This window comes from Hemicordylus capensis, chromosome 5 (assembly GCF_027244095.1).
Source record: "Hemicordylus capensis ecotype Gifberg chromosome 5, rHemCap1.1.pri, whole genome shotgun sequence".
NCBI lineage: Eukaryota > Metazoa > Chordata > Lepidosauria > Squamata > Cordylidae > Hemicordylus > Hemicordylus capensis.
In genome coordinates, this window is record NC_069661.1 from 257,846,586 (window position 1) to 257,874,249 (window position 27,664).

The window sequence follows — 27,664 nt, forward strand, 5'->3', positions numbered from 1 at the left end:
GAGAAGCACTTCCTTGGGTGTTTATAGCCCCTGGCATTATGCAAAGAGAGCCAGAGCAACCCAGAGCCAGAATCCGGGGCAATAAGTCACCAGTTAACCTACCGGGGCCAAACTCCTTTTCGGACAAGGCATCTGAGCAAACAATTAATATCAGAGACCTTCAGCCTCCTTCAAGGGAGGTGGGGAGACAAAACCCCACCTCCTCCTTCTCTGTGCACAAACAAGGTCCAGGTGTCCCCTGCTCAGGAGAGAGGGTGCTGCTTGGCCTGCCATCTCCAAGCACTGTTACCCCAAGTTGAAGGATAAGAGATAAGGGAGGCTTCAAGATGCCCGGTAATTCCACACCCAGGGACTCTGGACCTTTTGACAGTTTCTGAGATATTTAACCTAAGAGTGAGAGTTACCACCACACAGGCATGATGCTGAGTGAGGCTCAGTTTATTTGCTCACAAGAGCTCAAACACAAACTACAACACCACAGGAGGTCTATCCTTTCATCCTGGAGGTACATAAACCAACCTCACGAGCAATGATTTACTGGCCAATTTTTATACCACCTTTCATAAGGCATCCCAAGGCAGGAAGTTCTAATCTAGAGCTTCAAAAACAACTAGTTATCCCATGCCTGCTATTGGTTCCTTATGCTACCAATTAACTTATCAATTAACCTAAAACGGAGCTAATCTTACCCACTATATCTCACACTTCCCACAGCACTGCTGGCCACACACTGCGTGAAAATCAGGGTCCTTTGCGTGTCAGAGAGTTGGGTTTCTTCCTTCACTTGAGCATCACGGATATCTCGAGGGGAGGAGGTGATTTATCCTCTCCAGAACTGGGTTTCTCAGGCTTGGAGGCTGAAGAACTGGGCCAATTTGAGGAGACAAATCACCAGGGACAGATGTCATCCACCCAAGTGTTCTTCCTTCTTAAGATACAGTGACCAAAGCTGTACTCAGTACTCCAGATGTGGCTGCACCATAGATTTGTATAAGGGCATTATAATATTAGCATTTTTATTTTTAATCCCCTTCCTAATTATCTCTAGCATGGAACTGGCCTTTTTCCACAGCTGCTGCACATTGAGTCAACACTTTCAACAAGCTGTCCACCATGACCCCCAGATCTCTCTCCTGGTCAGTCACTGACAGCTCAGATCCCATCAGTGTATATTTGAAGTCAGTGTTTTATACCGCAATGTGCATCACTTTACACTTTCTTACACTGAACCACATTTGCCATTTTGTCTCCCACTCAACCAGTTTGGAGATATCTTTTTGGAGCTCCTCACAATCCATTGTGGATTTCACTACCCTAAATAGTTTGGTTCTCATCTGCAAATTTGGACAGTTCGCTGGTCACTCCAACTTCTAGATCGTTTATGAACAAGTTAAAAAGCATTGGTCCTAGTATCGATCCCTGGGGGACCCAACTTCCTACCTACATCCATTATGAAGACTGTCTAATTATTCCTACCCTGTTTCCTGCCCTTCAACCAGTTACCGATCCACACATGTACCTGTCCCCTTATTCCATGATGGCTAAGTTTACTCAAGAGCCTTTGGTGGGGAACTTGATCAAAAGTCCAAGTATGCTATGTCAACCGGACACATACACCTTTATCCACACACCTGTTGACATGCTCAAAGAACTCCAAAAGGTCAATGAGGCAAGACCCTCCCTTGCAGAAACCACGTTGGTTCTCCTTCAACAAGGCCTTTTCTCCTAATGCTTAACAATTTTGTTCTTAAGTATTCTTTCCATCATTTGTCATCTGCAAGTGGCAAGTTATAAAATATATGTTGACCTTCTGTTCCCAAGCAGTGGAGGAGTAAAGCATATTTTCTGGCTTCTGGAATCTCTTCGTTCCTTTTTGCCAATAAATAAATTTTATTTATTTATTTATTTGAAACATTTAATATACCGCCCACTCTGAAGACTCCGGGCAGTGCACAGAAACATGCGGATCCAGACAGGAAACGCAACTGGTGGCTCACCTGGGCTTTGGAGAAAAAGCACTGGTGGATTCTTTGCAAAACAAGCCATCCTGCTTCGTCGCTAATTTGTTGTATCCAGGACACACAAGAGATAGGCTCCACAAAGTCCTTTATTATAAGCAGTCTCTTAATATAGTACAGCAATCAGGAGCTGAGCAACTGGTCAGTCAAGCCCAAGTCAAGACTGCTTTCCCATTGCGCTCTGCTCTCTTTTATACACTAGATACCCTGATCCCTTTCAGCTGCTTCTCATACTCAACCCCTAGAGGAACAGTAATTTAAAATCACATCACCACATTTACGCGGCACTGAAGTTAAGCTGACCGGCCTGTAATTTCCTGGATCCATTTTGGATCCCATTTTGAAAATCTGAGTCACATTAGCTACTTTCCAGTCCTCTGGTACAGAGCTTGATTGTAGGGACATGTTACATATTTTTGCTAGGAGATCAGCAATTTCACATTTGAGTTCCTTCAGAACTCTTGGGTGGATGCCATATGGCCCGGATGATTTGTTAATTTTTCATGTTTCAAGATAGTTTAGAACATCTTCCCTTGTCACGTCAAATTTGCCCAGTTCTTTAGCCACTAAACCTGAAAAGCTCAGTTCTGGAGAGGGTATATGGCCAGTATCCTCCACCGTGAAGACAGATGCAAAGACCTCATTCAGCTTCTCTGCAATCTCCTTATCCTCCTTAATAATCCCTTTCACTCCCTTATCATCTAAGGGTCCAACAGCCTCCCTGGCAGATTTTCTACTTCTGGTATATTTAAAGAAGTTTTTGTTATTCCCCTTTACACTTCTAGCTATATGCTCCTCAAACTCTCTCTTGGCATCCCTTATTGCGTCCTTGCATTTCTTTTGCCAGAGTTTATGTTCCTTCCTGTCCTCTTCATTTGGGCAAGACTTCCATTTTTGGAAGGAAGTCTTCCCTTTTATAGCTTCCCTGACTCTACTTTTTAGCTATGCTGGCATCTTCCTGAACTTGGTGGTACCTTTCCTCCTTCTTAGTATACATTCCAACTGTGCTTCTAAAATTGTGGCTTTGAGTAAGCTCCATGCTTTCTGATTTGACCTTCCTGACTTTCCCTTTCAACGTCCTTCTTAGAAGTCCCCTCATTTTTGAGAAGATTCCTCTTCTGAAGTCCAACACATCTGTGTTGGACTTCCTTGACAATTCTCCACTTGCATATATGCTGAATTGGATCATACTATGGTCACTATTCCCCCAATGGTTCTGCAACTCTGACATCTTGCACCAAGTCCTGGGCACCACTCAGGATTAAATACAAAGTCACCAATATCTCTGATTGGTTCTGTGACTAACTATTCTAAGGCACAGTCATTTAGCATGTCTAGAAATTTGGTCTCTCTGTCATGAACAAATTCATGTGAATTTACCCAGTCTATGTGTGGGTAGTTGAAGTCACCTATAATTATTGCCTTGTCTCTCTTTGACACCTCTCTTATTTGTTTCTCCAACTCCAGGTCACTCTCTCAGCACTTTGATCTGGAGGGCAATAGCACGTCCCTAGTAATGCATTTCCTTTCAGTCCTCATAATGTTACCCATAATGATTCTGTGGAGGACTCAGTCCACTTAAGTTTTCTAGCTTATTGGAATCTGGCCTTCTTTGATATACAGTGCCACTCTTTCCCCAATCCTCCCCTCCCTGTCCTTTCTATAGAGTTTATATCCAGGAATAATTGTGTCCCACCGGTTCTCACCATTCCACCAGGTTTCTGTTACACCTACTATATCTATGTTTTCATTAGTAACCAAGTACTCCAGCTCACCCATCTTCGCTTAGAGGCTTCTGGCATTGGTTTATAGACACCTATACGCTGAGCCCCTCACCTGCTGTTGGCGTGTGCTATCCCCCTTACCATCATCTGACCTATTTGGCAAGCTTCCCCCAAAATGTATCCCAGTGCCTAATGAATCTAAACCCCTCCTCCTGGCACCACTGTCTCATCCATGCATTGAGACCCCTCAGTTCCACCAGTCTCACTGACCCTGAGTGTCGAACAGGTAGCACTTCAGAGAATGCTACTCTGGGGGTCCTGGACTCCAGCATGCTACCTAGCAGCTTTAATTTTACTTCCAGGACTTCCCAAGTGCATTTCCTAATATCATTGGTGCCAACGTGCACTACGACAGCTGACTCCTCCCCAGCACTGCCTAACAACCTACCTAGATGCAGTGTGACGTCTGCAACCTTTGCACAAGGCAGGCAAGTATCCATGCGGTCTGCATGCTGGTCACAGATCCATCTCTCTATGCCCCTAATGATCTAATCACCCATTACTGGAGGAGTATCCCCTGTGCGAGAGGATATGGGCACATCACCCAAAGGAGGAGTCCCTAAGGGAGTATTTCCCTGTTCCTTAGACCAATGTCCTCCTTCCTGGAGACGCTCATTCTCCATGACAGCAGAAGCGCTGTCAGCCTGGGAGTGGGATGCCTCTACCACATCCCCGAGGGTCTCATCCACACACCTCTCTACCTCCCTGAGCTTCTCCAGGTCAGCCACCTTAGCTTCAAGGGAATGAACTTGTTCCATGAGAGCCAAGAGCTCTTTGCACCGAGCACACACCCACGACTTTTGCCCCTTAGGCAGTGATACATGTGACACTCTGTGCAACACACTGGGAAGCAGCCCCTTGTCACGCCCTCGAGCTCCGACAGAGCCCAGCTGTCAGCGTTCATGAAATGGCTGTGGTAGATCCAACTAATTATTTAGAGCAGGCATGGCAACCTGAGTCAGCAGAAGGCGTGGGGGACCAATGCGAAGAAGATGAAACACCAATGACTCCACAACAGCGCAGGATCACGAAATGTAAAACGCAATTAGAGGCTGTTAGGAGGAGCAAACGCCTCTTGCTGAGGGCTGACAAGCCGTGAATTCCTACCAGCTGGGAGCTCTCGGCTTGCTCCATAAATCACAGCTCCAGCCTCCTACTCATTGCTGATAATCAACGTTCGTCAATCATCCTTGCCGACAGCGTTCAGCCAAGCCGTATCCGATTTCAGCAGCTCCACTTGCTTCATGAACTTCCTTAGCAGCTGGCCAGACCTTGACACCCTCCCCTTGCTGGCATTCTACCTTCATAATTAGTTTTGTTGGCTATTTAGAGTATATGGGGCTTGAAGCTATCTACTGACTAAAGATATCAGCTAATTAACAGTTTTTAATTATTCTTCCAATAACATTACAAAATTTGCACTCAGTGTCTCCCTTGTGATGAAGGGGCACCACTTGTGTGCCTCCCCACAGAGTTCCCTGCCAATCTCCCACTAAACCCACACAAAACTCTTTTGTTATCTGTTTGTAAACTCCTGTTGGCAAAGCTCCTCTGGTCTGAGCCTTGTATTCAAGACCAGCAGTCGAACTGCCTCTCCTCAGGAATGCGACCCCTCCCATGAGCTGAGGCACTCACCTGGAATGAATCCTCCATTCAGGCTACTCCTCTGTCAAAGACACAAACACTTCCAGTCAGCCAGAAATAAAACCCTAAGGAATTTCCAGCCCTAACAGACTTAGCTCCTCCTTCCCGTCTTGTTTTCTTGGTGATTTGTTTATTTATTTTATTTCCTTGCTGTGTTCCCTTGTTGATATCTTCTTTAAGAATGAGATACAAGCTTGTTGCTTCCTCTTTCTTCAAGACCAGCTAGCAACTAACTTGCCCTAGAAATGTTGCTTCCTCTTTCCTCAAGACAAGCAGTCAAACTGCATCTCCCCAGAAATGGGACCCCTCCCACAAGCTGAGGCACTCACCTGGAATGAATCCCCCACTCAGGCTCCTCCTCTGTCAAAGAAACATACACTTCCAGCCAGCCAGAAATCAAACTCTAGAGAATCTCCAGCCCTAACAGGCTTAGCTTTTCCTTCCCCTCCTGTTTTATTTATATTTATTTATTTATTTATTCATTCATTCATTCCATTTCTATACCACCCTTGCAAAAATGGCTCAGGGCGGTTTACACAGAGAAATAACAAATAAATAAGATGGATCCCTCTCCCCAAAGGGCTCACAATTTAAAAAGAAACATAAGATAGAATGAATCAAGAGAATCACCATGTTAAAAGATGCCTCTTTGCCAAGTTAGCAGGGGTTGATTTATTGATTTGTTTTATTTCCTTGCTGTGTTCCTTTGCTTGACATCTTCTTTAGGAGAGAAAGGCTTGCCACGGGCTGCCCACCCAGCAGCTTAAAAGGCCAAGCCTCCTGCGCTGGCTGCAGCGGTAGTGTTCGAGAGCCTCGAGGGGAGATTTCGTGATCTGCCCCAGCTGCAGTGGAAGTGCAGAGGGAAGGGGAGCACTGCTAATTAATGTTGTATGGAGACATGAACAAATACCAAGAATTAGAGTGACACCATCCATCATCTACAGAGACTCGTGGCCAGCAGCAGCTTTCAGTTGAATGCCAGAGGTCCAGGCAGTGTGTGACTGCCTGGACCTCTGGTGGCGCAGTGGTAAAAAACTGCCGCCCTGTAACCAGAAGGTTACAAGTTCGATCCCGACCAGGGGCTCACGGTTGACTCAGCCTTCCATCCTTCCGAGGTCGGTAAAATGAGTACCCAGAATGTTGGGGGCAATATGCTAAAATCATTGTAAACCACTTAGAGAGCTCTGGCTATAAAGCGGTATATAAATGTAAGTGCTATTGCTATTGCTATTGCTATTGCTATTGCTATTGCTATTGCTATTGACTCTCTCTAGCCTTTATCTCCATGGTAGAGGCTGGGAGCTCCCAAGCATCACACCTGCCAGCTGTGGGGCAACTGAGGAGGCCTGCCTCTTTGATCCTTTCCCCACTTTCTGAGATGGCCTAGAGCAGGGTTCTTCATTGCAAGGCCGGCCAGGAGGCAATGGTGGCTCTGGGTTGCTGACTGTCCAGCACTGCACGGGAGGTCCCTACTTTCTGTGGGTCAATGCTCGCCCCATTTGGGACTCAATTTATCCCGCTTTTTGACATTTCAAATTTATTTATTTATTAACTTTTAATGCTGCCACTTAGTGGCAGTGGAGGCAGGGACGGCGGTGAGAGCATTCCTGCCTCCCAAACTATGTGAACGGCTGCTCTGGATGGGGCAGGGGGGCTCACTGGGGCGGGCGCCCTGGTGACAGGAGTACTGCGTCTGCTGAACTGGAAGCACAACTCACCACTGACTGACTCAGACACAGTCCGCAGGAAGGACGGAGGGCAGCAAAAGAGTCCCTTACTCGGCCCCCGCCTTTCTCCCAAACGAAGCAGATGGGCGTGTGCAGAAGCCTGAAACTGACCTCCTCACCTATGTCTGTGGCCATCACCACATCTTATGGCAACGCCTTCCCTCTGTGTGCAGGCAAAAGAGCCGGGTTCTTGCACCGTCTCCCTGTGGAGCTATTTGGCTGCTCTGATTCAGGGAAGTTTGTCTTTGCTTGCAACGTGGTCTTGTCACGACCCAGTATTTGTGATCCAGTAGCTGAGGTCTTGCAAGGCTGGTTTTCATTTACTTGAGGAAGGGCCTTTGTGCAGGTACGAGGCCTAGACCTCTTGGTTTTTGTAAACAGGCCCTTGCAAATGAATTGTATTATTATTGCATTGCTGTTCCTAAAACCAAAAGGATTTCTGTGTTAATAGGCTTACAAGTCCCTATGTATGAAAACAGAACAAAACTGGCAGGGTCAAGAGTTCATGCCTACTGTATTTTAGTTTCACTTTGAGAATGTCGGTTTTGGAGAGAAGGGAAGTTTTGAAAAATGGCGGGAAGAGAACTTTGTGTTACACTGATTGGATTCTTTAAAAATAACTTCCCACTAAGTCTGTTTGACTGGCTAAAGCGAGACCCAGGGATGAACCGAATTCACATCAATTTGGTGCCGTGAGAGTCAGATGTGACCTCTGGGTGGACAGTCTGACCTGTCATGGGACAACGAAATCCAGCGCGCCCCACAGCGTTTTGTCTGTGGAGGATTCTCTTAGGCCCGAGACATGCCAGTCGTTACAAACATGCCACATCTGGGAATCGAGGCAAGAGTGAATGAAAGTGTGAACGGAGAGAGTGAGTGAGACAGAGAGAGTGAAATCCAGAGACGTCTTTTAGTGAGTACCCAGTCCGCGCAGGGGCGAGGGGAAATTACAGCCCGTGTAGGGGCAGCCCGTGCAGGGGCAAACTTTTCCGTGCAGGGATGAAATACAGCCCAGTAGGAGCAGCCCGTGAAGGGGCAAACTAGAGCCCCGTAGGGGCAGCCTGTGCAGGGGAAAACTAGAGGGGGGGCTATGGGGAGTAGAAATAGCAAGTACCTTTAGAATGCGTGTTGAAAAATTGGATGATTCTCACGGGAGGGGAAGGCGCCCTCAGAATGAAAGTTTTAAAAACGCCTCTGTATGGAAGTTTGGCCATATCATGAGCTCAGTAACATACTTTTGCAATTGCTTTTATTTTATACACATACCGGTAAATTTTAATAACACCAATATGCGCAGGCCCACCAAAGAAACCCCCACCATATGTATTACCATCATGCTGCAAGCAGCTTCTCCTTTCCAACATGCTATGGAGAACAAGGGAACTCTCAGTCTGAGAAGAGAGGGAGGGGTCTGAAGAAAGTATTAAAGAAGAAAGAATGATTGTCTTTTGCTAAAATCATGCTGTCTGTGTTCTGTTTCCAAGCTCAAACAGCTGCTAGCTGCTCTTGTATTGCGAGCAGTCTAAATTCTTGCTGCTGCTGTCCCGTTGTAACCAAGCCAAAAGATAACACTGTTCTTGCTGCAAAAAGTTTCTCCAAACAAAAGGCTGCTTTTGTTCTCTTTTTCTTTTTTCTTTCTCTCTTCAACTGCTTGCAGTTGGAGAAGAGGAAAGAAAATGGAGTTTGAAGGAATGCATATGTTGAAGAATTGCAAAGAAAAGACTAGAAGGAGACGTGGAAGGATTTTGGTTGGAAGTTGTTAACAAACAAACAAAAATTGATTGAAAAGCACCTGTAAGTTGTAAGTTGTGATGTGGAAAGGTAATATGGAATTACAGATTGTTTTATGGATAACTGTGGTAAGTTGTTCTGTTTAAGCTACTTTCTTAACTGAGTTTATGGCTAACATATTTAAAATGTTATAAAATTCTTTGTGACTCATGAAATTTCTTTTGTTTAGTCCTTTGTTCTGTGAAATACACAAGACAAGCGTGTGTGTGTGTGTGTGTGTGTGTGTGTGTGTGTGTGTGTGTGTTTCTGAGCGGGAGCCCAAAGCTTTGGTTCTGTATAGGAATTCAACCCTACATCAATCGTATAACTCATCTCTGTGAAGATGAGGTTTCTGTTGTATTTGTGAATGTATTTATTCTAGTGACATGTTGTTGTTTTCTTTGTAAACTGTTCCAGACCAAACTTGCTCTGACATTGAATTCCAAAATTCACAGTTATTATATTAATTGAACATAAAATTGTTCATGGCCTGAGCAACAGGGGGAGCAACAGTCCCAGCTGGCCAACTGGAGGGCTGAATCTTCCCACCTCTGCAAAAGTGCTGCTTATGGATGGCTAAATGCATTAGGCATGAGAGCAAGCTCTATTTCATTCATTCTTATATCAAGTTGATTGTGATATTTCTGCTACTACTGAGTATCATAAGCCTTTATATGTTATGTTTACTGATTTCCCTGACATGGTCTCTTACCTATTTTCTGTGAGCTCAAAACTTTTCTCTAAACCGGAAGTTGTGGGTGAGAAGGAAAAATGGATTTTAAGATAAATTAGTCTAATTGTATTGTTGTCATATGTTTTTGCAAAATCTATGCAATATTTCTGCTAGCTGAATTTGATGTAAACTGAGAGCTAATGATCAAATGGTCTAAGGTTTAAATTTTAAATTTGTCTCATCCACTAGCCCTGCTTTGCCTTCACAGTAGCTGAATCTTAAAATTCCAGATCCCAGACATGTGACTTGATGAAAGGAATTTTGTTTTGCCACTCCTGCAAGTGGAAGGGAGTTCCAAAGTACCAATTTGCATTTTACCTAGAAGACTTCCCAGTTTGAAAGGATCAAGCTTTGTGTGTTACTGTGAAACCCATACCTTGTTTTCACAGCTTCTGATGAGAGACTTGACTTTATTATCACAGGTTCCACCCCTCTGCAAGATTATGGACAATTTTTCTGATAACACCTTTTACTAAAGAGGCCTGTATAAAGGGACACTTTAATTTGTTTCATGAGACATTAGGCCTCATCCAGAAGTCTCAATCCTATTTGGGGCATGGACTGTTTCTTTCTTATATAGGTTTTTCCAAGAAGATATTGCTACCCTACAAAGATGTCAAACCCCCAAACCCTTACTCATTGGTCATTTGCTAAGTTATGAGGCTAAAGATGGAGAGCTGGAACACCACAACTATCTACACGTGACCTAGATGAAGATCCCAAAGCCAGATGTTACTGACGAATCACCCCTTTATGGAGAATGAAGTCAGTTATACTGGATGGAGATTGATTGCCCTGATAAAGGCCTGTAAGTATAATTGTCAGCCAACATGGTGCAGTGGTTAGAGTGCTGGACTAGGACCGGGAAAACCTGAGTCCAAACCCTCATTCAGCCATGACATTTGCTGGGTGACACAGAGCCTGCCACTCAAATGATTTGGCCTGCCTCACAGGGTTGTAAGGAGGAAGAACAGGATACAGAAGAGAATGTGAGATGCCACATGGAAACTGGACTTTGTTAGCAGTGACTATGCTTGACCTGAAAGGCTTTAATGCCTCCTCAACACCCCAAACTCACAAGGGGGGTGAAAAATGTGAATGCCTTTTTCTTTTTGACTTTATTGTTTTGCTTTTGCCCAGGATTGCTGTTTTGTTCTCATGATCAGAAACCAGCCTACAACACAAGCCACCGAGCCTTAAATGAGGACATGTTCTGTTCTGGTCTTCGGGGGAAGAGGGGCCCAGGGCAAGCAGGGAAACAAAAATATAAATTGGGGGGGGGGGGAGAATGCCAAAAGACCAAATTGAAAATAGCCTCAGGTTTTATCCATCCTTTGTATTATTTGCCTTGAAAACTTGACTTTTCCTTTTGTGCTGATGGTTGGCACCCAGAGACTTAGTCTCAGGATGCTGTCCCTACATGGGGGGAGGGAATTGGCAACTCACTTGCCTGTCTTTCTCTCAAGTAAACAGGTTTGCAACCAACAGTGCCTTGAATTGTCTTTCCAAGAAGGATTGGTCTTTCCCAGATCGAAGGAATACCTGGATCCATCGCCAGAACGTGATCCCAAGTGAGTCTCCAGAGGACATCAACACTGACCCAGGAAAACTAACCAGCAGCAGCAGCAGCTACCAGAGAGCAGTCCCTATCTGCATTTCCAATCCAACCCAATGGTGACAGAACGTCCATCTGCTACCCTGTCCTGTGTTCGAGGAAGAGGGCCCAATGCAAAGTTCATCTTCCTGCTCCTAAGTGCTGTAGGAGAGGGATAGACAACAAATGCCTGAAGACTGCCTGATAACAAACAGGCAAGCCAATTTGTTCACTTTTCTCTGGAGTCATACATGTAACAGCATCTCCCCAAGCTATAAAGCCCTGGAACCAGGGGCGTAGCTATAATTGAACGAAAGGGTTCAAAGAACACGGGCCCCCAGCTCCTGAGGGCCCTCCAGGTCCATCCCTCCCAATTTTTTCATTGTCTCCCTCACTCTGGGGGGCCGCCCGAGAGAGGGATGAACATAGGCCCCCTCTCCCCTAGCTACGCCCCTGCCTGGAACCATCCTACCTGGGTAAGATACCTTGCCAAAGACACTATTTCAAAATTCTGCCAAGGACACTATTTCAGATTGCCCACAAGCGGGGGGAGTCAAGGCTCCCAAACACATGAACATTCTCAGAGAACATCCAGGATAGCCAAAATCCTGCAACGTTGTATAAGAGCATTTGGTTCTCAACTGAAGGACTAAAATATTTTTTTCTTACCAAGGACTTTTAGATTTTGAATTCTAAAGCTCTCCATGGCTTCCTTTTTGGCCATGACAGACTCTAGAGGACACTAAAGGGGGTGGGAGTTGATGATTTACACCACTTTCTTATATTACTTTCTTGTAGTGACTATGTGCTATCATTATGTTGAAAACCCTGCTATCTCCTGTGCTGTAAGGACATGGACCTCACATGCTTACTCTCCGGTCATTTCCTTACTTACATATTGTGCCAATCATCTCATTGTTTCACCCAGAGCATTTACCTGCAAGTCTGCACCTATCCCCAAGTTACTGGTCCCTTTGTGCTCTAAGACATTAAGCTAGCCCAAGCTTTACTTGCTAATTTTATAGACACTTGTATTTAATCAATGTGATTGTACGTGACTTGTCATTGCTATCACTTTCCACAAGCTGATAACCCATTAATCACCAGAAGCATCTGGTTCCACAATGCAAGACTGTTATTAATACTTTATTTGGGATAAAGATGGGTTAAAACAATGTTGCTTGCTATAAGTTGTATGATCTTTATATGTACACCTTGCTGCTATGTGTAAAACTTTTTATCTATATCAAATCAGAATTATACTAATTATGTTTGTAGCTCTAGGATATTATATGCAATGTATCTAGTTTGATTGCCATATGTACAGCCCATTCAGCACCTATATGTCCCAAATCCTTTAGCCACACAAAACACAGAACTATATTTCCAAGATTAGGAATTTATGTGTTAGAAAGAGCTATTATTAATATTTCCAAACAGTTAGAACTTTCATTTAACTAATATGGAGAGCCTATTGATTTATGGGCAAAGAAGATAATTCTAGTTATAGTATGTGTTTTCTTTGTATTGATAATCACATGTTGCTGCTTATAATGCATTCTAGCTTTTATCCAAATGTTTATGAGAACCTTTAAACCTTGCCATAATGTAAGACCTATACATACAGCTGTACCTTTACAAGCCCATATATCCTGAAGATTCAGGATGATCCAGTGTTTTAGGGGGGAATTGATGTGTTTTAGAAAGCCAAAGAAACTCCATGTTTGCCCAGAATACCTCATTCTAACTTAAAGTAACCCCAGTCATTATCTCTCTCCACTAAATTGTATCTAAGAAACTTGGTTCTCACAAGATTCTCACTGTTCTTTGCTGACAGTCTAGAAAACAGGATGTAACCAAATAAGGAGTAATCACCAGATGAACAATGAATCATTCGCATGTGTACTAGATACTTAGTCCACCATTTTATTGCTACGTATACTATGTCTGGGGTGTCAGCATCCATTTTGTTGATTGTATAAAAGAACACCTCAAGCTGTAACCTATTTGTATTCAATGTGGAGCCATTAGCTCTTGAATACCTTGCAACTGCAGTGCAATAAAGCCTCAAAAGAGATTCCCACTGAGTCTGTTTGATTGGCTAAAGGCGGACCCAGGGACGAACCGAATTCACATCACCGAGATTCTAGGAAATCTCTGAGTGCTGGGAGTCAGACAGAACAGTTGCAGCACATGGAGAAAAACCACTGTGATTTCCCAGAAGTGGAGAATCTGTTTAGGGCCAGCACTTCTGCACAAATCAGGCTGGGACTGCTCTGTCACTGTCCTGGCAACTGAACTTTAACCAGAGCTGAACTGAGCAGAGGGGGAATGTGGGTCACTGATTTAAGAACTGCTCAGTATATCCAAAGCTCAGCAGAGCAAAAAGAATTCACTGGAGTCTGATTCTCACAGCCAAAGAAAGAACTGAAGAAGCTGAACCCAACACCATGGCTGATATGGGGGGTTTTGGAATTGAGAAACGGGGGGTGGGGGGTTTAAACACCTCTCCCCCTGCCTCTGTCTTCTCCATTCCAGGGCCTCATAAGAACATAAGGACAGCCCTGCTGGATCAGGCCCAAGGAAGCCCATCTAGTCCAGCATCCTATTTCACACAGTGGCCCACCAGATGCCACTGGGAAGCCCATAGGAACAAGGCGAGGGCACGCCCTCTCTTCTACTACTACCCCCTGCAACTGGTACTCAGAGGCATCCTGCCTTTGAGGCTGGAGGTGGCCCACAGCCCTCCGACTAGTAGCCCTTGATAGACCTCTCTTCCATGAAGTTATCCAAACCCCTCTTAAAGCCATCCAGGTTGTTGGCTGTCACCACATGTTGGGGCAGAGAATTCCACAAGTTGATTATGTGTTGTGTGAAAAAGTACTTCCGTTTGCTGGTCCTCGATTTCCTGGCAATCAATTTCATGGAGTGACCCCTGGTTCTAGTGTGATGTGAGAGAGAGAAGAATTCCTCTCTCTCCACTTTCTCCACACCATGCATGATATTATAGACCTCTATCATGTCTCCCCGCAGTTGTCTTTTTTCTAAACTAAAAAGCTCCAGCTTAGCCCACTCTCCCCGTCATGGAGCCAGTGGGGTCTGTGGGGATCGGGGACCGCGTGGCCCCAGAAGTTCCAGGATGCCCTGCGTGAGTGAGCAGGGCATCTTGGAGAGACCCCAGAGCCTGGGAGGCTAGCCCGCTTTGGGGCAATCATGTGCTGCTCCGGGAGCCACATGACTCTCGGCAGCTGGCCTCCATGAATACCCCTCCCCTTAGACAAGGTTAATGGAGCAAGCACTCCATTAACCTCATCTTTTTGTTCATGTGTTGCTGCGGTGCGCAGCAACAAATGAGTAAACCCCCGGCCAGGAGGCTGGAACTTCCAGGGGCCATGCGACCCCCGATCCCCACAGCCCTTGCTGGCTCCATGACAGAGCCAGCAATCGTGTGGGCGGCTGATCTGGCCGCCCAGGGCACCCTTTGGATCATCTGCAGGGAGAGCGGGCAAAGCCTGTTCTCCCCGCAGACCCAGAAGAAGCTCTTCTCACTGATCGTGAGAAGAGCTTCAGTGAATCCCTCTCATTTGCTACCAGAGAATCTATACTCAGAACACCTCAGAAACAACAAAACCCAGTACCCCATGGGCTTGTGGATATGGGGGTGGTTGGCACCCTTTGTGCACTATACCACCACTCGCTCTGGGCCACTCCAGTGCCCCACAAGTGGAGTTCTGGGGCCGCTGAAACCCCCATTATTCCCTATGGGAAAAAGCTTGACACACAAACTTCAGAAATTCATTAAAAATCAGCCCTTTGCCCAGTTCCTTTGGACTCTGGATGGTAGCAGGCACCCATTGGGGCACTACCACCTGACCCACTCTTCTGCCTACGGAACCCCCTTTGTGCCCTGAATCTGCCCCAAATGCATGCCAACTTCAAAAAACATTTAAAGATCAGCCCTTTGCCCAATTTATTTGAAATATGGGTGGTAGCTTCCTTGTACCCATTGGGCACTACCACCCACCACACCCCATACTGGGCCACCCCAGTGCCCCCCACGTGGAGCTATAAGGTTGCTGGAATCCCCATTTTCCCCTATGGGGAAAATCTTAAAAACGTGTAAACTTCAAAAATTCTTTTAAAATCACCCCTTTGCCCAATTTCTTTGAAATTTCGGTGGTAGCTTCCACCAATAGCGCACTACCCCCGCCCCCCGCCCCCACTTTTTTGGCTCTGGGATCAAATCTGGGGTGATTCGGGGGGTCAGATTCAAACCCAAAACAAATCGAGGGTGTTTCAATTCGGGTACAAATCGAAACAAAAAACCAATTAATGCACATCCCTACTTGCTACCACAAGACCAGCTCTCCTCTCCTTCTTGGGTTCCAAAGGAAACTTCTGTTCCAAGCTTAACAATTTTTATCAGGGCTGTAGCATGGCAGGTGTTTTGTTTTTTTTTTTTTGGTGTTTTTTTTTAAACAACATTTTACATTTGGAAAAGGCAGGTGAAGGGATATCCTGGCAAACCAGTTTAAAATTAGCAAACAATCAGGAAGGATCCTAGACTAGCTCCACTCTTCCCCAACCCTCAAGTACTGTGAGCCATTCTGGGAGCAAGATTTTTTTTTTTTTTTTTTTTTGAGAACTAGTTTGGTTGAAAAACAATTGAATTTATTTTCAACCAGAGGCCTTGCTATCCTGAAGTCAGAGGTTCCACTATAATCTAGGTAGTCAACATATTGCTTTTCCCACACCGTTTAATGTAGAGATAAACAAGAACAGCATAAGCCTGAACTAGTCAAGGAAGGAAAGTTTGCAGAGACAAATGTTGATGGGTGCTCTTGGTTGATTCCTTAGAACAGAACAGGAGCTGCTATGACTTTACTCTTTCACGCTTTATTGTGCCCACCTACAGCTCTGAGGCATGCAAAATAAGTAAGCTTGGAGGAAGCAACGATAAAGGGGGGGGGGGTTTCTTAGCGCTGATCAATGCGGAGAGCGGAGGTCTTTCACGTCCCATTGCCAGTAGTGGGCAGGCTGCCTGGAGCAGTTCTGGGTTTCAACGTGGCTTGTGCTTGAGACTAGGGCTTGGTCTCTTTCTTCGGTTTGTGTGGAGAGTGGGGGATCCAGATGCTGGGGCTTTATACCCACCTAGGGTCCGGATTCATGGAACAAGCTGCCACTCTTTTCTCATTACACGGTTGGTCATCCCAGCAATAAAGCCTGGGCGAGCAGTCTTTAGCCATTCGAACACATTGGTCCCAAGATTGACTTGATGGTTCTCTTGCAGTCCAAAATCTGAAAAGAGACGGCAACACTGATCAGGCCAGATGGGAGGTTGACTTTTGTTTGGTCCTCTATGCTGCAGAGACCAGGTGTTAATGCTACTTTCCCTTCTCTGTCAGGGATGCAATCCACTTATAATTTCTATGGGTTGTTCCTCTACTTACGTACCTCCATCTCCACTTCTCTGAGCAGGGGTGCAGCACAAATTAGAGCCTAGCATCCCTGGAGGTTGAGGATGCCTCCATATCTGGTTTGGTTTACTTTGAAATATATAAACTGATACAGCTTGCATGACATCCTTCTCCAGGCGCCTGCTAAGCTCCATTCTTGACCCTAACAGTCATCTAGCTTAAATTACTGCAAACCTATGATAGTATGGGGGGGGGGTATCTATCCATTCCATACCTACCAATGAAAGGCTTTGCAAGCAGAAGGGCACCTGGTCCTCCCTGCTTTGCACTCTGGTAAACAGTTAAAACAAATATGGACTCACCACAAAATATCGCAGTTAGGAGTGTGCAGAACAGTTTCAAATTGAACCCGGTTCGATTTGAACTAGCCCAGATCGACTGCTTTGAGCTTGAACTGGACCTGCCCCCCCAAAAGGGGGCCGGGCCAGGTTCGAACTGAACTGGGTCTGGTTCAAAGTGAACTGGTTCAGCCCAGTTCAACTTGGTTCAGGTGGCCATGCTTGTAAAGGGGAGTCTGGTAAGGATTCCCCCTTACAAGCAAAGCAGGTTTCTAACTCTAAAGGGGTTCAAAGGGCGGGTGAGAGGGCACCTTACCTGTGCCAGCGACTCCTCTAGGCTCTGCCGGAGCTCCCACCAGCAGTGCGGGCATGTGGCAGGCTGGTTCCAACCTCCTCATGCGGAGACCAGAACCAGGCCACCGCTGGCCCTCACTGCTGGTGGGGGAGCACCAGTGGGGCCTAGAGCTGCCTTCCTGCCCACCCCACTGCCATCCTTTGAGCCCCTTTAGAGTTAGAAATCTAGGGGTGTGTCCGGACCAGTCCGGAGGCCATTGCAAAGGCCTCCAGACTGTCCGGACCGGTTCGGACCTGGCCGGTCCGGTCCAGGTGGAGGGGGTTCCCTTAAGGGCGGGGAGGGTTTACTTACCCCTCCCGCCGCTTTGCCCCCTCCAGCGCCCGTATTCTGTGTAGAAATTGGGGCAGCAGGATATCTCCCTGCCGCCCCTTCTTCGTCCTGAATGAAAAAGCCTCCAACAAGCCTTCTGCGTGTGCACACGCGCACTTCAACTCTTCCCGACGTGGCGGGTAGACCGGGCCTCCGATCGCTGGAGGCCCGGTCTACCCGCCGGGACGAGGCCGGATAGACCGGGCCACCGGCGATCGGAGGCCCAGTCTACCCGGCCTCGTCTCGGTGGGTAGACCGGGCCTCTGGCAATCGGAGGCCCGGTCTACCCGCCGCGTCGGGAAGAGTTGAAGGGCGCATGAGCATACGCACGCGCAGAAGGCTTGTTGGAAGCTTTTTCATTCAGGACAAAGAAGGGGTGGTGGGGAGATATCCTGCCGCCCCAATTTCTACACAGAATATGGGCGCTGGAGGGGGCAAAGTGGCGGGAGGGGTAAGTAAACCCTCCCCACCCTTAAAGGAGCCCCCTCCACAGTGCCGGACCGCAGACTTGCGGTTCCGTGCACACCCCTATAGAAATCCCCTTTGCTTTTAAAGGGGAATCCTCACCAGATTCCCTTTTACAAGTATAGCCACCCGAACCGTGTTGAACTGGGCCAAACTGGTTCCACCCAGTTCAATTGCATGAACCAAACAGCAGGCCACTTCTAACGAACCGGTTTGTGGACTGGCAGTTCGGTTTGTTTTGGGGGGCTTTTTGTGGTGAGGGCACTGGTACCTTGTCCCAGCTTCTTTTCATCCAGCCTGCTTACATTCTCTTAGGTCAGAGTTGGCCCCTCAGAGGAGCTGATAATATGAGCTCTTCTGGACTTGGCTCCCCCCCCCTTATTTTAATAAAGTTGTGGCATTTAAAATGATAGTTAGTGCCTGTCTTTTTTCTTACTTTCTAGAAAGTAGTACATTTTGAGCTATACACAGGTGACATAGCCTTTGAGCACAGAATAAATTTCTTCCTTTTAAGCCACAGGCCTCCACTTAATGGTTAATGGCTGACATGATGAAAATTTCTTAAAGTAGTCCCACTGAAATTAAAAGGATGTTAGGTATTCCTTAACTTGTCCTTTTAATTTCAATAGGAGTACTTTTCCTCATTATGTCAATCACCATCTCTTGCTGCAGACTCTGCAAAAAGGAAACTTGTTCTTTTTATTCTTTGCATTTCACCAGCCTCTCTGAGTTGGTTTTTAACTCAGGAAAGAGGGGGCTGAAGGGGGATCTTCCTCTGGTGCAAGCAAGCCCTCAAATGTTCAGCAGCTATCAGTTTTCTCACCATGTGTAGGCTTGCACATGGAAGATGTTTGTACTTTTCCAATAGCAAAGTAAAGATAGTTTTCCCTGGGATCCCACCCCAAGCATCAGAGGGCTCCAGAAACCATTTTTTTCTCTCTGCTTATTTTCCAAGTGAGAAAGCAGAGGGATTTTCTTGATTTTTGTTTGTTTGGTTGGTTTTGATTCCAAGCAGGGATAGAGGCCAGGAAGCCTAATTTTCTGTGGCTGTGAACAAAAAGGGATTGCAAGCACACACACACAGTTATTTTAATTTTCAGCTGTCAGGATTGACGAATAGCTAGACCAGAACAGAGAGCGGAGAGGGGTCACTGCATGTTTTTGTGGTCTGGAAAGGAAACTCTACATGCCAGCCCTGCAGAGAAGGACACACCAGCAGCAAAGATGTCCCAAGCAGGGGAAAGGGGGAGGCTGCCCAGGCAGACCCACCAACAGGAGTGGTAGAGGCAAACCCCCCCCCCCCCGGACCTCGCTTTCTGGCAGATTAAGCTGGAACTGAAAGGGCTGGAAAAAGAGGAGAGAGAAAAGGAGCATGAATTCCAAAAGGCTGGGAAGGAGAGAGAGAGTGTGTGAGAGAGAGAGAGTTCAAAAAGCTTGAACTTTCCCATGAGGCTGAAATGGCCCAGATAAATAAAGGGCAACCAGAACCAGCTGCCTCAGCCAACTCGACCTCAACCACTCCCGGAGAAAAACCCAAATTCCCAGAGTTCAAGAAAGGTGAGGATCCAGACCATTTTCTCTCCAATTTTGAAAGGACCTGCCAGGGCTATAGCATTAAAGGGGATCTGTACATGAGGTATTTGAGACCTCGCTCGACTGGTTCCCTTCTGGCAGCGTCATCAGAAATGTCAGTCGGTGAGATCATGGAGGACTAGGGGCTGTTCAAAGACATGGTTAAGTCCAGGCTAGGACTTACCCCAGAAAATGCCAGGGGTAACTTCAGGGGTCTGAGGAAGAAAGTTGCAGAGTCTTATCAGAGCCCACAAGTTAAAGAGGGCACCACGCTCATGGTTGGAAAAGGCAGGGGTGAAGACACTTGAAGAAGTCACAGAACTTGTTCAACTTGAGCAATTCCTGACCCAACTGCCAAATCATCTCTATGAGCAAGTCTTTGGGCAGGGGCCCAAGACTATTGAGGAAGCTGGAGAGGGGGCACAGAAAATGGTGGACTCTAAAACTAGGGGGTCAGCCAAGGCACCTCAACGGGATCGGCCCAATTTTGTCCCAAGGCAGGAGGAGCGTCAGTGTCTGCCCAAGAAGGAGCCCAGGAGTCCTACGAAGGTGAGCCCAGAGGACGCAAGTCACTCCTCACCTGCTACACCACAAGGGGGCAGTCAGACTGAGCAGGTCAGCCCCAGATGTTTTAAGTGTGGGGAAATGGGACACTTCAAGAGGGACTGCCCCAAGGCTAATGAACACAGGTCACGATAGGAGCCCAGAGGTGGCAGCTGCCCATAAGGGGCCACCTCCTTGTTTTGATGTGGAGGCTATTCTAGCCAAGAGGTGAGAGAGTGTTTGGGTCAATGGCCAGCAAGTCACAGCATGGAGGGAGACTGGCGCCACGTTCTCAGCCATACACTCCTCACTCGTCAAGGCTCAGCCGCTTGCCCAGGCCTCACAGGTGCTGGCTATCTTCGCCAAAGCCCGGGCGGAAATGTCCCTGGTGAAGCTACCTGTCCAGTGGGCTGGCTGGAAAGAAAAGTGGGAGTTTGCAGTGATGGGAGAGCATCCCTGTGCCATGCTGATCGGAGAAGATTTAGCTGACCATATTTGGGAGACTTTCCATGCAGGAGAGAAGGATCCAGTGATGGTGGAGCAAGGGAGGCTGATCCAAGGCGCCTGGTCCCAGCCAGCACAACCCATGCAGACTGGAAGCGCACCTGCAGAGAGCACCATCAGCGGAGAGAGGCCAGACTCCAGTCCGAGCTCTGAGAGGCCCAGTAGAGGAGAAGTCCAGCTACAAACAGGAACAGAGGCGGGTGCTGCCTTCCCAGAGCTCCTGCAGCAGGCAAGTGACCAAGAGAGAGGCGCTGCAGAGAAGAAGGCAGAGCCGGCAGAGATGCCAAGAGCAGCCATCAGCAGCAAGGCCGAGGAGTTCCGGAGAGAGCAGGAGGCAGACCCAGGTGAGGGAGGAGGCTGTGAACCCTAACTCACCACATCTCAGTGAAACACTGAGCTCCTGGTTCATCAGCCAGAATGTGTTGCTGTACCGTGAGTATATCCATAAAACTCACAGGGAGGGGTGCAAACCCCAGAGGCAACGTATAGAGCCTAAGAGACACCACTTGCCCATCTTAGAGGTGGCGCATGCCCACCCACATGGACACACGGGGGTGGGGGAAACCAAGAACAGAGTAAGGAAGAACTGTTACTGGGCTGGATGTGGCCAGGACATGATTGAGTATGTTAAGCTGCTGAGGCTTCCTAGCGGGTGGAGAAAAGCCGGGACCAAGGGCAGACACCTGCACAACCCTTGTCTGGCCTAGGCACACCCTTTCACAGAGTGGCAATAGATATCCCAGGGCCTATTAGGCAGAAACAGTACATACTGACTCTAGTGGACTGTGCCACTCGCTCGCCAGAGGCGGTTGCCCAGGGCCAGAAAGATGCAAAGACTGTAAGTCAGGCTCTGCTGGACATTTTTGCCAGGATTGGTTGGCCGGGGGAAATTCATCCTGACCGATGCAGGTGCCAAGTTCATATGGTGATGAAGAAACATTGGAGCACCAATGGAATGGAGCCTCTGTGTCAGGCCAGCACCTGACAAGTGGATCAGTGGGAGAGGCCCAAGGGCCTTTGGGGGCCATGATCCGGAAGTCCATTAAGGAACATTCCAAGGACCGGGACTTGGGGGCCTACGGAGCTCTGCGACACCCAAGCCAAGGGTATTCTCCCGTTGAGCTAGTCCATGGGAGAGATGTCAGAGGGACTTTGGGACAGGTGCGACATCATGGGAGGGGAAGGAAACCTCCCAGGGAGATAAGTTTTAAAATTTTAATGTGTTATTACTGTGCTTTTATCTATTATGATTTTATCTTTCATGAATTTTAAATGTGTTATGTTTTATGTTTTTAATTCTGTACACTGCCTAGCGATTTTTAGACTAGGTGGTATATACATTCAACAAACAAAAAAATAAATACAGTATTGAACTCTGGGTACAAGCCCCAAAACACACTGAAAGAGAACCTGTCCGTTATGCAGCACAGTCTGCGGGAGGCCCAAACAGAGCAGAAGGCCTGGCATGGCCTACACGCCAGGGAGCATGTATTTGATCCAGGAGAACACGTGCCAGTCCTCAGGCCAGCCAGGACCAACAAACCCAATGAGGAGATGTGGAGGAGGGAGTGTCAAACTGCTTTTGAGATGTCGAAAGCAGCCCTCAATAAAAACCCCATCCTCCAAGCCCCCAACTTTAAAAGAACTGCCACTCTGCCCACTGATGCTTCTGAGAGGGCCACTGGGGCAGAGATGATGCCAGTGGGCCCAGACTGGGCTCCTCCCAAGAAGAAGAAGAGGAGGAGGAGGAGGAGGTGCATCGTGACAGGGGCCTTGTCACGGGGACACCTGGAAGTCTCCATGGGGGAAAAAGGATTTGCGGGACAGTAGAGGCAACAGGACAAGAGATTCCAAATGTTTGTTTATTTATTTCATTTATTTAACACATTTTTATACCACCCCAAACGCAAGTTTTCTGTGTGGTTTACAAGACAATAAAAACAACCAATAAAAATATGAACACAACAACTAAAATCAAAAATGTTAAAAGCCTGGATGAACAAATGCATCTTCCCTGCCTTTTTAAAAGTTGTAAGAGATGGAGAGGCTCTGATTTCAGCAGGAAGTGTGTTCCAAAGCCTCGGGGCAGCAATGGAGAAGGCCTGTCCCTGAATAGCCACCAGACGAGTCGGTGGCAACTGCAGACGAACCTCTCCAGGTGATCTCAATGGGTGGTGGGGGTCACAATGAAGAAGACGTTCTCTTAAATACCCAGGGCCCAAGCTGTTTAGGGCTTTATAGGTTATAACCCAAACCTTGTACTTTGCCCGGAAACTGATCAGCTGCCAGTGTAGATCCCCGCAAATGAGATTTTCAATGAGACACCATGAATCCACTCTTATTTGCTATCATAGAATCCACACTCAGAACACCTCAGAAACAACAGAACCAAGTACCCCATGGGTTAGAAACCCATGGGGGTGGTTGGCACCCTATGTGCACTACACCACCACTCGCTCTGGGCCACCCCAGCACCCCCCAAGTGCACTTATGGGGCTGCTGAAAGCTCCATTATTATACCTTATGAGGAAAAACCTTAAAGACGCGTAAACTTCAACAATTCACCAAAAATCATCCCTTTGCCCAATCACTCTGCAATTGGGGTGGTAGCCTCCACTCATTAGGCACTACCCCCCCACCCCACTCTTTTGGCCCAGATCCCACGTTATGTCCCCAATCTGCCCCAAAGACACTAAAACTTCAAAAATTCACCAAAAATCACCCCTTTGCCCAATCCCTCTGCAATTGGGGTGGCAGCCTCCACCCATTAGGCACTTCTACCCCACCCCACTATTTTGCCCCTGGGACCCAAAATTCGAGTAGAAGAATTTCAGACCTTTTTGCATTGAAGTCAATGGGAGGCAAAAAGGAGGGAAATTCAAATAGACGTCAAAAGCTGAAAATCCAAATATTCGGAGCCGAAACAGAGGTGATTCGGTTCGGCTATGAAAAATTTCGGAGGGCCAGAAGGGTGATTCGGTTCAGATCCGAATCACCCGATATTGGCTGTTTCGGGTACAGATTGTTCTGTACCTGAAACGTTTCGCACATCCCTAGAAGGGAGTAATAAATGTTAAATACTGGTATAAGTCAGCATTCTGTTCTGTTCCAATGCTAAACATCTATACATGCCAACAGTTTGTGTATTTGCACAACAGGATAACACTAGTCTCCTGCAAAGCTCCTTTTTGATTTAAAAAGGAAGCCCCAGATTTCCTGGGAAGCAAGCCCTGTGATTCAATGCATGTTGAGAATGCAAACAAATCTCAGTCCAGAACAAAAAGAGATTTGGGGGCGTGTGTGTGTGTGTGGATTCTACAACACCAGCTGTAAGGAATCTCCCCCCTCCCCCACCAAAGACTCACCCTATTTTCATTTCTCTTCCATTGGCTTCCCATATCCACTTGTTATCTCTTTTCTCAAGTCCAAGCCATAAACCACTCGGTGTTTTTTGGTTTTCCATCACTAGGAAGCCCTGCAAAAGATATACACTTTACTGCGGTAGAGGGTTGGGTTCCCCTGTCCAAGGATGATGCTTTATGAGTGCTGGCTACATGGAGAGAGATCTTCACCTGCACAGAATGGTGGAGTGGGGTGAACTGAGACCTTAATCTACTAAATGAGTAATGTGAAGGTAAAGCTGTGCCCTTGAGTCATTGTCCACTCCTGGTGCCCACAGAAAAGCCCTGTGGTTGTCTTTGGTAGAACACAGGAAGGGTTGACCACCATGTTCTCCTCCCGCGCAGTGTGAGATGATGATGCCTTTCAGCATCTTCCTCTATCGCTGCTGCCTGATAGAGTGCCAGCGGGGATTCGAACCGGCATCCTTCTGCTTGCTAGTCAAGCATTTCCCTGCTGTGCCATTAGGTGGCTAATGGACTACATTATTATCATTAACTAAATAGGCACATTTTATTAAATATGTGGAGCCAAAAAAAACAACCAATCCAACTCAGGCACATACAACAGACAAAGCCTGATTAAAGAAAGAGGCCCCTCTTGCAGTTGTAATTAGCCCACATCTTTTGGGCAGCCGAGGCATACGCAGCAACACATTGAGATGTCCCCGCATATTGATCCAATGACAAAAGAAGCACCTTTCCCTCCTTTGAAGACAACACTTTATCAAGACATTTCTCGATCGCTGATATAGGGGGCAGTGGAACAAATAATAGGGCAACTTTTCACTCTGAATAGAACACAAATACAAAACCTTTGTATACATATATATTCATTATTTTTTATGAACCAGTTCAGGCTGCTTGTTTCTGCCATTTTTTAATTTTTATTTTTGCCATTTTTGGTTTTGGGGCAGACCAGACTTCAGAGGTGGGCTGACGTGCTAAGACCAGAGTGGAGGGCTATTCTGCCCGCCCGCTGGGGAGAGCTGGTCTATCAACTGGGATGGGCAGGTAGACCTGCCCTCCGCTCTGGACTTGGCGCTTCTGCCTGCCGCATAGGACTGGTCTGCCTGGGTAGACCTGTCCTCTGAGGTGGGCAGATGCACCGAGTCTGGAGCGGAGGGCTGGTCTACCTGCAGCCAAGCCAGCAGTTTACAATGAAACAATTCAGGTTTCTGTAATTTGATTCATGCTACAGTAAAGTCATAGAAACATAGGAAGCTGCCATATGCCAAGTCAGACCATTGGTCCATCTAATTCAGTATTGTCTATACAAACTGGCAGCTATTTCTCCAAGGTACATCTCCTATCTACATCTCCTACCTGGGGGTGTCAGGGAGTGAATTTAGAACCTTCTCCATGCAAGCCTGCAGGTGCTCTTCCCAGAGTGGCCCCACCCCCTAAGGAGAATATCTTACAGTGCTCACACTTCTAGTCTCCCATTCAGATGCAGACCAGGGCAGACCCTGCTCAGCAAAGGGGAAACTTCACATGCTTGCCACCACAAGACCAGCCCTCCTCCCATAGACTCCTTGAAAGGAGTCCTTTTCTTTTTCATTCTGTTTTAAAGTAGGCACTTTTCTTATCGGTCCTGTAGATCCTTTGTTCTTTTAAGACTTGTAGGATCAGCCAAACATGTTTTGACCCTTGGTGTCAAGCTTGGTTCCAGCACCAGAGCAGGCAGACCCAGAGGCGTAACTATAGGGGGGGCAGGGGGGGCACATGCCCTGGGCGCCATCTTTTCTGGTCACGTGGGGGGCGCCGCCATGACCAATTTTTTTAAATTTTTTTAAATTTTTTGTTAATACAAATGTTTCCTGCTCAGTGCAGCAGTGCTGCAGCAGTCAAGGGAGCACGTCGGTGCCCCCTTCCCCACGAGCGGTCCCTTCTGCACCGCCTGCGCCCCCCCCCCATTGCTTTGCTGGCGCCTGGCGGCCAGTCAGTGGCCTGGCTTGGCGGCGGCGGCGGGCGATGGGGGAGGAAAAACCTAAGTATAATGTAGTATGTTGGGGGGGCGGGGGGCGCCATTTCAGTGCTTGCCCTGGGCGCCATTTTCCCTAGTTACGCCTCTGGGCAGACCTCCCCGGAGCAGAGGTTCAGGACTGGATGAGGGCAGGCAGAGGCCTGAGGTCTAGGCGACACCGGTAGCAAGGTTGCCTGCCTTCCAGGCTGTGAGGCAGGGAGTCTTTCAAAGGACTAGAATCGGCAGGAAGGTGAGCTGTTGTTCCACTGCTTGCTTGTGTAAGGCTTAGAAAGGCTCAGAGTTTAGAGCTGGAAGTGTGAACAGCGGGGGGTGAGGGTGGGGTTGTTCCCTTGCTTCCAAGGAGACCCCTTACTCCCAGGAGCCCTTTCTAGGAGAAGGCAGGCAGAGCGGCCAGTTGGGCACTTCTTCTCTGTTGCTGCCACTCTGTTTGCCTCCGCTGGGCGTATGGCCTGGGCCCCTCTGGTAGGTCAGATTCAAGAGCAGGGGTGGCAGGCTCCAGTGCTGGGGTTAGGCTCCTCCTCGGCTTGAAGGGGGCTTCAGGAGGAGCACTATGGGGCTCTGCCTCTGTAACCACGACAGGTCCTTCAGGGTCGGGATGAGGATGTTATCCTGGATGGTCCCCTGGAAGATTTCCAAGCCCTTCACTGGTGGGTGAAGGTGGAGTTCTCCAGCGAGTGGGGCAGACTCAAGGAGTGCCTCAGCCTTGAACTCACCCCCTGATCTCTCCTTGGGTTGGTCCGGCTGAATCATTAAACTTGGCGTCTGTCTTCTCATTGTAAACAGGTTCTATTAGCTAGTTCTTTCATTGCCCATCTGCATTTCCCAGCAAACCATGTGCACTCTGGGTCAGTGGGGGTCTGGGTCTTTCACCCCCACTGACTTGCTAGGAGAAGCTGCTATGCCCTTGGTCCTCTCCAAGGTCCCCTGGGCGGCCCGGCCTTTGCTTGACCTCCGCCTCGCCTTGCCTTGCCTCGGCTGCCTCAGAGCACATGGGCAATCAGGACAGAAGCCCTCCACCTCTCTGCCCACCAGTGCCAGCAACAGGCGAGGAGGGATCAGCTGGAGGGAGGAGGAGTGTCTGACTTCAGGCCAGGCACTTATTCTGAGCCAATGAGTTTGGATCTGGGCCTGTGTATTAATGCCTCAGCAAAGACTACAAATCCCAAGAGCCCCTGCACCATTTCCCAGGACTCCATGGGAAAATAAGCAAGGGTCCTTTTTAAAAGCCCAGGGGTAGAATGTGGACGTGTGCTCTCTCACGGCCAGGAGCCAAGAAGGAGGCTAGAGCCTTTTCTCCTTGCCCCTGCTGGTCCTGGTAAGTCGTTGGAGATGTGGTAGGAGGGAGGCACCAAAGTGATGCCAATGGCAACGGCAGTGGCGCACCTAGGCTATTTTGAAGCCTGGACCTAAAGGGCTTTGGAGGGGGGGGCATAGTGAGGACCCCTCTTCTGTCACCTCTTGAGGGCCCCCCACTTTAGGGAAAGCTGGAAGCAAAGATTTTAAAAG

The 27,664-nt window shown here is 47.6% G+C and overlaps 1 protein-coding gene across 3 annotated transcripts in view; it reads right to left on the bottom strand.

Annotated features, from left to right (window-relative positions):
* Positions 1–16,146: 16,146 nt before the first annotated feature.
* The window catches only part of LOC128326147 (asialoglycoprotein receptor 2-like), a 61,560-nt gene continuing 50,042 nt past the window's right edge, over positions 16,147–27,664 (bottom strand). For all 3 annotated transcript variants that reach the window (XM_053252418.1, XM_053252419.1, XM_053252417.1), the window contains exons 8-9: positions 24,139–24,248; positions 16,147–16,568 (exon numbers count right to left, since the gene is read on the bottom strand). In XM_053252418.1, the coding sequence (XP_053108393.1) occupies positions 16,412–16,568; positions 24,139–24,248 (267 nt within the window). In that variant the 3' untranslated portion in view covers positions 16,147–16,411. The remainder of the gene's footprint in view (positions 16,569–24,138; positions 24,249–27,664) is intronic.